The 9,633-nt window shown below is 45.7% G+C and overlaps 1 protein-coding gene across 1 annotated transcript; it reads left to right on the top strand.

The window, feature by feature from the left end:
* The first annotated feature begins 1,020 nt into the window (after nt 1–1,020).
* LOC141265638 (uncharacterized) lies at nt 1,021–5,853 on the top strand. The gene is made up of 4 exons (XM_073678993.1): nt 1,021–1,303; nt 2,925–3,044; nt 3,516–3,589; nt 4,396–5,853. The coding sequence occupies exons 1-4, from the start codon at nt 1,021–1,023 to the stop codon at nt 5,851–5,853; spliced, it is 1,935 nt and encodes a 644-aa protein (XP_073535094.1).
* The last annotated feature ends 3,780 nt before the right edge of the window (nt 5,854–9,633 follow it).

Raw genomic sequence — 9,633 nt, 5'->3', positions numbered from 1 at the left:
TTAGATGCCAATACGTACGAGAGTGGGGTTGACTTTTGTCAAGCCCTTAAAATATGGGCTCAGGATAAGTTGGCTGATCAATCCACTACCCTCACAGACGTCATTCAAGAGAAGGGGGAGTCGGCTGAAAAGTTTTATGGGCGACTTATGCAGGTCTATAAGGACCTTGGGTTCTCCTTACATACTAAAACTCATTGCCAGCTGTTAGTGTCCGCCTTTATCCAGGGTTTATGTACTGAAATCAAGGATGCGATATTGGCTGTAAGACCAGACGTTGAGTCAGCCACCCCAGGAGATGCCCTAAAGGTAGCAAAAAGCTTCCAGAAAAATGTCGCCGGGACCGCTTCTGCAGTTAAGCCTAAATCCAAACCCACTGCAGTGGCAGTTGCGACACCCGCAGTACCCACAGAGTATCCTCCCTTACAGCCCCACTATTATCCCATGGCGGTGCCCAATCAACAAGTAATGTATCCCGGGAAAAGACCAGTAGTGAATTCCCATCATAAATGTTGGATATGTGGCCGGACAGGACACTTCCAAAGGGAATGTCACACCCCTGCTAGCCAGTGTACCGCCCAAGCCCCCATATCCAAAAATAGGACGCCCGGCCCACGAGACTCACGAGAAAATGTCCCCCAAGACCGTCCATACTGAAATGGAGGCCAACCAGAGTCTGCCATCCTGATGTCCGTAACCACCCCCGGGCTCTGTTCATCTGTCGTTCTCCCAGTGGGAGGAAATACGGTGAAGTTCATGGTAGACACTGGGGCGGCCAACTCCATTCTAAAATCTTCTGAACTGCCCCAGGGTCTCCCGGTCCAATTTTCTAATGACAATCTAATATTGATCGGTGTGGATGGCAGACCTAACAAACATACTCTCACCAAACCTATCCCAATTGGCCCATTCCCGGAAGTAATGGCACAATTTCTCATATCCCCGACCTGCCCGGTAAATCTTTTAGGGGCAGACCTCTTGTCTAAATTCCAATCCCGAATCCAATACCAGGACAATGGTCAGATGATCCTTACTATAAAGGATCCAAATTCTGATACACACGTAGAGGAGGTCTGCATCTTACGAGCACTACCCACAGTTATGGTTAACGTATCAGATACGAATGAAAATCTCCCAAACGATCCGAGGTTAGCCCCATACATAGGGGAAATTCCTTCTCATCTGTGGTCACAAGGCCCAGACGACATTGGGAGATTGCCGGTAGAACCAATACAGGTGTACCTCAAGCCCGGAGCGCCCTTTCCCAAGGTTCGCAAGTACCCGCTCAAACTTGCACAAGAACAAGGTCTACACCAGCAAATTCAGACCTTGATAGAGAAAGGGGCACTAATTCCCTGCGTCTCCCCGTGCAATATGCTGTTGTTCCCCGTAAGGAATAAATCCCAACCGGGGCAGCCGCCCGCTTATGGATTGGTGCAGGATTTGAGGGCAGTAAATGCAGCGACAGTCTTGGAAACTCCTGTGGTGCCTAACCCACATACGCTTCTCTCACAAATACCATCTACCGCAGCCTGGTTTACAGCAATTGATTTGGCAAACGCCTTTTTCAGTATTCCACTACATAAAGACTGTCAGTTTCTGTTTGCATTTACATATCAGGGTAGGCAATTGACTTGGACGGTGATGCCGCAGGGAGCACAGAATAGCCCCAATCAGTTTACAAAAAACATGTCCAGCTGTCTGCTGCCGTGGCAGCTGGACAACCCTGAGGTAGTGCTATTACAATACGTTGATGATCTTCTTTTGTGTGCCCCCACGGAGCAAATGTCCATCAGGACCAGTGTTAGCCTCCTCAAGCATCTAGCAAAACTGAATTGTCGAGTCTCAGCCTCGAAACTTCAGCTTTGTCTTGGTCAAGTGGTTTTCTTTGGCCACTGCTTTACTCAGGGTGCCAGGCATCTCACAGAAGAAAGAAAAACAGCCATCTATCTACTACCATTCCCAAAGGATCCCATAGAGTTGCAACGGTTCCTCGGACTATGTACATACTGCAGACAATGGCTCCCAGACGCCTCACGTCTGATGCAACCCCTATATGGTGCACTAAAAGAAGACACTCTGGCTGATGTAAACATCAAGGACCACCAAGAACTGCTGCAACAAGCCTTTGAGCAACTAAAATCAAGGATAATGACAGCCCCTGCACTTGGAAACCTGGATTATGCTCAACCTTTCCATTTGTATGTCTCCGAGACAGGAGGGCATGCAGCCGGGGTACTCACGCAGAGACACTGTACATAGCAGTGCCCGGTCGGTTATTACTAAGCGTGTCTGGACCCGGTAGCCAGGGCCTCCCCCAGCTGTCTACAAGTGATTCACGCCACACAACAGTTACTTGAAAAAACGGCGGATATCATCCTTGGACATGAGACTCACATTTATGCTCCACACGATATTGCGGCTGTTTTAGCTTTACAGCAACCTAAACATCTGTCCAAACAGAGACACCTGCGGCTACAGTGTTCGTTGATTTTCCCAGAAAATGTGAAATTACACTGGTGCACCACCATCAACCCGGCCACCCTGCTGCCAGCACCTGAAGGAGAGGGGAAAGAGGCTCCACCACATGATTGTCTGTAATGCAGAGTCAACTCCACTTGTTTTAGTGGGGGAAGTACCCTTGGACGACCCAGAACTCATGTTATATATGGATGGATCCAGATATGCTGATACCTCTGGCAGGTTTCATACTGGATATGCTGTTACAACTGAAGATACATTGGTAGAGGCTGCAGCCTTACCTCCCAGTATGTCAGCACAGGAAGCAGAGCTCAAAGCTCTGATTGCTGCTTGTCAACAGGCCAAAGGAAAAAGTGTGAATATATTTACCGACTCAAGATACGCCTTCGGGATTACACATGACTTTGGGGAGATCTGGGCAAAGAGAGGCTTTGTCACGACTGCAGGTTCTCCTGTAAAAATTGCTGAAAGCGTTAGACAATTGATGGAAGCGGTACAACTACAAAGACAGTTGGCTGTTGTAAAGGTAAAAACTCATACCCGACAAGACGCCCCTGAAGCAAGAGGTAATGCACTTGCTGATCTCCATGCTAAACAAGCAGCTCTTCTCCAGACATCCATGTCCATGGCTGTTACGCGACAGCAGACCAAACAGCTAAATTCCGTGCCAAGTCAGGATCAACCTGCAGAAAATCATCAACTGGTCCCTCCAATCACAAAACTACGCTTCACACAGCAGAAAGTCTCTAAAGAGGAATGCCAGTCATGGAAGGAAGCAGGTGCTAAATTGATAGATGGGCTATGGAAAAAGGAACAACTATATTGTTTGCCTCAACTCCTATATCCTGCTGTAGCAGCCTGGGCCCATGAACCGGTGCATTGAGGGAAAAACCGAGCTTTGCTACTGGTACAGAAACTTTATTGGGCCCCAGGAATTTCCACTGTGTTGAGCGCACAGAACAAAGGTTGCACAATATGCCAAACCTGCAACCCAGGTAGATTACAGAATGTAACAACAAAACACCTTGCTAAACCAGAGTATCCGTTCCAACGTTTACAGTTTGATCATATCACTGTCATTAAAGCAGGACGATATGAATATTGCTTACTGGTAGTGGATATGTTTTCCAGCTGGCCAGAAGCATTTGCCGTTCCAAACATGACTGCCAAGACCACCCCCAAGAAGCTGGTCTGTGAAGTTGTTTGCAGGTATGGAGTCCCAGAAGTTATCGAGAGCGATCAGGGACCAGCCTTTTCCTCATGTGTATATCAAGAAATACTTACCATGATCGGATCAACAGTGGCATTACATACTCCTTACGATCCACAGTTAAGCGACAAGGGGGAGAGATTGAATGGCACACTGAAAAGGCAATTGACAAAATGATGCAGGTGACTACGGCCTGAGCTCCTTCCCATTGCACTATATCACATACGTACCACCCCCATAGGGAAACATAAATTGTCATCCTATGAGATACTGTTTGGGTCACAACCAGCTATAGCTCGATTTACCCCACAACAATTATCAGAAGAGACGGATTATGTTGTACAGTATGTGATTCAGCTTGCCAAAGCACTAACGAACACCCATGCCTTAGTATCATCTTCTATTCCAGATCCAGCTGATGCAGAAGGTTGTCATACCCTCAAGCCTGGAGATTATGTGTATGTGAAGAGGCATGTTCGGAAAAACGGACTAGAACCATTGTATGATGGACCATACCAAGTGCTCCTGACAACCCCAACAGCAGTAAAACTTGAAGGGAAGCCAACAAGGATCCATGCTTCACACTGCAAACGCCAACCTTCCTGAGATGTTTTATGATAATATGTATGGTTAAATCAGTCAATATCTGGAATAGCCTACAACAGAGTACTGACCCTTTTAATAACAAGTTCATTACTCACCACCAGATTTTGGTACAAGAATTGAGTCAATTAGAGAAAAGCAAAATCAGTGACTGTTGGATATGTACTCACTCACCAGTTTCAGCCGCTAGTATGCCCTTTCTGGCGGTCCCAGTCACTCTAGAAGAAATACTAAACTGGCCCAATTGTAGCGACATCCTTGCTGATAACGCTACTAAGTTTAGTAAATTATGGAACACCACTATAGGTATACCAGTAGTTGGGTGGGTGGATCTCCCCTGGTGGCAAGGAAATCTTACTGCCACCAGTAAAAATCTACAATATCTTTCCCTTAAAGGAAACACATGGGTAACCAGGAACAAGTCTTTCTTGACCAATTTAGGCTTCATACCAACTGAGGGTCTACAAATCAGTTTTAATGCTACCTCTAGTACGGCAGATGCTTTTAAACCATCATTATTGGAAAGATATATTCATAATCACTCATGGGTACATGAAAACCTGTTTATAAAAGGCAGCAATGACACATGTTATGAAATATCTGGTAACGTCCCTTGTAATGAATCTTCTGAATATAAGCCTAGTGATCCAACATGTGGCAATCCGGATGTTGGATATTGTAGCCCCCTGGGACAAATGCCTTCATGGTGTATGTTGTCAAATATCACTGTTCTTATCGATTTGGTACATAAATTAGCATTACAGCACTCCGCTTTATGGGATCTGCCATCAGCCACATATTGGGTCTGTGAGAATAATGCGTATAAATGGCTCCCAGTCGGAGTAGGGGGGACTTGTACGTTGGCCTGGCTAACTCCAGCCACTTATCTTATTCCCCATAGTAAAGTAGATATGAAAGCCATCCCTCTTCATACCATCTATAAACGTGCCAAGGACAATACCCCACGCCCACCAGGAAGACCTCATTTGGTACAAATGGGTATACCCAATAAGATAGTTAGTACTGTTTTCTTCTACCCTATGGTAACACAAATGTGGGACAAATTAGTGGAAGTCACGGACTACTTAGATGACCAAATTTGGAGTATATTGGAAGTAATTAATACTACTGTTGCAGTACAAAATCAGCTTATTATAGTGACCAATCAACATACCTTAGTGCTGGACTATTTGACAGCATCTCAAGGAGGGATGTGTCAGGTTATAGGTCCAGCCTGTTGTCTCTATATTGACCCCGACTCTACCATACGGTTAAAGACTAAAATGGAAGACATTAGGAAACTCAGGGAAGAATATAACAAACACAATGAATTGACCAAAGACAGTTGGTGGTCTGATACATTCTCCTTTTTGAATCCTGCTAATTGGTTTAAAGGGATTGGTGGGTGGATTGTTGGAATATTACAAGGAGTGTTGCATATTGCTGTTTGCATTTTGTTAATATATGTCTTAGTAAAACTAGTCTTTTATTGTATCCCAATTTTCATGAGGAAACCTGCCAGTCGTCAGAGAGCAAGGAGGATGCTGCCAACTGACAACTAGGGTTACTATATACGGATTTCCCAGATTTAATCAGCATTGAAGGCCTAGATGGCAAGGGAATGATGACCTTTAACCGCTCGTCCCAACCATCTTCACGTCTGAAGATCAGAGCTCTACAATTATATCAACAAACAAGGGGGGATGGGCATGCCTCAATTGGTAACATGGGCACTAATTGAGTGAAGACCAATGTCCCTCAGGCTCTACATGACCCTGGGAAAGCACCTCTATTGTTGACGATAACCTAATTTTTAGGGGGGAAATGTAAAGGACATATTGATATTCATGCCAAAGTTGCTCCACTTCTGTTGCTTGTTTCTAAAATCATGTTATTGTACTCCTTGCATAGCATACATTCTTTTCACAGACACAGAACATTCTGAAGGCTACACTCTGCCACTATTCTAACTAGTTTACACCGGAATGTGTAACTTTGTGTAACTTTCCATCACACACCGAGCTTATGATAACATGACCATATGTGTGTTTCCGTAATAATTGTACTAACATTCGCTTAAGCTTGTAGCTTGGCTGTAGGTGATTGGTTATTGATATACTCAAAACAATATATAATGATAAGTGGAATAAACGGGGTTAGAGATTCTCCGAATCCTCCCATACAGAGTTCTGTCTCCGTCTGGTTTTCTGCTGGATTGCGCAATCAACCTTGTAACATAGAAATTTGACACTCACTTGGCCAACCATGAAGGGTCGTTGTTGCCCTCCCCTCAACACAAATACCCGTCTTATTAACCTTTTGGTATCCCCCCCCCCCCCCAAGAAAAAAAAATTGAGTGTGTCTGTGAGTGTTCAGACACAAATATATCTGTTTAAAAGAGTCTGGTGTAGGCCAGATAACTATAACTGTGGTTTTGCAGTTCCACGGTTCAAATCTCTGTATTATCCACTTTTTTTTGCCTTTTTTCCATAAAAAAAAACAGTTTGAGTGTCTCGCTGACTGTTCAGACACAAATATATCTGTTTAAAAGATTCTGGTGTAGGCCAGAAAAATAGAACTGTGGTTTTCCTCTTCCACGGTTCAAATCTGGGTGTTATCCACCTTTTTGCCTTTTTTCCATAAAAAAAACAGTTTGAGTGTCTCGCTGACTGTTCAGACACAAATATATCTGTTTAAAAGATTCTGGTGTAGGCCAGAGAACTAGAACTGTGGTTTTCCTCTTCCACGGTTCAAATCTGGATGTAATCCACCTTTTTGCCTTTTTTACATAAAAAAAAACAGTTTGAGTGTCTCGCTGACTGTTCAGACACAAATATATCTGTTTAAAAGATTCTGGTGTAGGCCCGAGAACTAGAACTGTGGTTTTCCTCTTCCACGGTTCAAATCTGGGTGTTATCCACCTTTTTGCCTTTTTTCCATAAAAAAAACAGTTTGAGTGTCTCGCTGACTGTTCAGACACACATATATCTGTTTAAAAGATTCTGGTGTAGGCCAGAGAAATAGAACCGTGGTTTTCCTCTTCCACGGTTCAAATCTGGGTGTTATCCACTTTTTTGCCTTTTTTTTCCATAAAAAAAACCAGTTTGAGTGTCTCGCTGACTGTTCAGACACAAATATATCTGTTTAAAAGATTCTGGTGTAGGCCAGAGAACTAGAACTGTGCTTTTCCTCTTCCATGGTTCTAATCTCCTTTTTATTACCCTTTTGCCATTGATAGTGCGAGCGTAAGCTATTTTACTTCATTTACAATGGGCAAGGCGCGTGGCAAGGGACGTGGAACTGGACGTTCTGGTGATGGTACGTGCAGAGGACGGGGCCGTGGCCAAGGTGAAAATGTGCCACAACCAACAGCCACATCTTCTCGCTCCCAGTTCTTGACCGAATTACTAGGGAAGCACACAACAACACCACTATTGCGAACTGATCAGTGTGAACAGGTTATTAATTGGATAGCAGATAATACTTCCAGTCACCTGGGCACCACCACCTCCGGTGTTTCTTCCACACGGTCAAGTCTTAGTAGCCGTGAGTTTCGACCGCATACTCCTCCTCACCCTGATGCTCCTTCCTTCCACCATGACGAGTGTCGTCAGACAGCAACTGATCCCACAGTTGGACACTCTGAAGAGCTGTTCACTGGTCCATTTCCATATTTGGTCCCCTTGCCTGCTCCGCTTGAAGTGGTGGAAGAGGAGATCCCATGTAGCGATGCCCAAATATTTGAATAGCCATGGCCACAGGAAGGCGACGCTGGCAATTTTTCACAAGAGGTGGACGATGACGAGACACAATTGCCACGAAGTGAGGAGGAGGACCGTGGTGCGGAAGTGGAAGAGGAGGAGGTGGTGGATGATCTAGTAACTGACCCAACGTGGCAGGAGGACACGCAGAGCGAGGCCAGCAGCACACAGGGGGAGGGAGGCAGAGTACCCCAACAGGCAGGAAGAAGCAGTGTGGTGGCCGCAGACAGAAGGCGGGCAACCATTCCCCGTAACACCAACACGAGGGACGTTGCCAGTACAACCGGTAGGTCTTCCAGAGTCTGCAATTTTTTTAAAGACTCTGCTGATAACCCCAAAAAGGCCATTTGTACCACCTGCCAGGCCAGCATCAGCAGGGGTCACAAAACTACCAGCCTGACCACCACCAGCATGATCGGGCACATGTCAGCAAAGCACCCGACTTTGTGGGGCGAACACCAGGGTCCACGACCAGTGTCAGCGGGTGTCACCACTGTTTCTTCTGCTGTTGTGCATGTAAGAGAACCCCCTGTTGTGTGTGCAAGGCAATCCCCTGTCCATACTGCATGCAAAGATGCCCCCTCCTCTCAGTCTTCACTTGTTATGGCAGTTTCTCAAGAAACAGCATCAACGTCCACGTCCACGTCCCACCGCAGCGTTCAATTGTCCATATCCCAGACCTTCGAATTCGCAGCCAACGCCCCACATACCTGTGCCTTTTAATTATTGGGTATCCAAGCTGGACACTTGGAATGAACTCGCTCTGTACGCCTTGGAGGTCCTGGCCTGCCCTGCCGCTAGCGTGTTATCGGAGCGTGTTTTTAGTGCCGCTGGGGGAATTATAACCGATAAGCACACTCGCCTGTCAACTGACAATGCTGACAAGCTGACCCTTATCAAAATGAACAAGGGCTGGATTGGGCCAGAGTTCTCATCACCACCAAATGACAGCAGAGTATCATAAAGTCAAATCCACTGTGTTATTTCGGGAGGTGTATTCCCTTGCACCGCTTCACACCCACACATGGGTATACGCTTCCTCATTTCGGCTGTTTTTTGCTCTTCTCCTTATCCTCAGCCTTCACCACCACTATACCACCAGGGTGACCGTGGTCCCTGTTGCCAGCATTGCAAGTTCCTCCGTCCTAATTTTTGGCAGCTTTTGCTTGGAAGGCATAGGCAAAGACTATGGGAGACCCACTCCCCAATAACGGAATAATGTTTTTAATATGCTGTACTGCATGGCTCTTGTAAGAGGCATTGCAAGTTCCTCCATCCTAATTTTTGGCAGCTTTTGCTTGGAAGGCATAGGCAAAGACTAAGGGAGACCCACTCCACACTAATGGGAATAATGTTTTTAATATGCTGTACTGCATGGCTCTTGTAAGGGGCATTGCAAGTTCCTCCTTCCTAATTTTTGGCAGCTTTTGCTTGGAAGACATACTCAAAGACTATGGGAGACCAACTCCCCAATAATGGGAATAATGTTATATATGTGACTGACATGTTTCTATTAGTGTTGAGCGAGCATGCTCGACACTGCTCTGTACTCGCCCGAGCATCTCACTACTCGGGATGTTC

The sequence above is a fragment of the Phyllobates terribilis genome, unplaced genomic scaffold (assembly GCF_046119375.1).
Source record: "Phyllobates terribilis strain yellow unplaced genomic scaffold, ASM4611937v1 Scaffold_1__5_contigs__length_1240528914, whole genome shotgun sequence".
Lineage (NCBI taxonomy): Eukaryota > Metazoa > Chordata > Amphibia > Anura > Dendrobatidae > Phyllobates > Phyllobates terribilis.
This window is presented reverse-complemented; position numbering and strand designations above follow the sequence as displayed.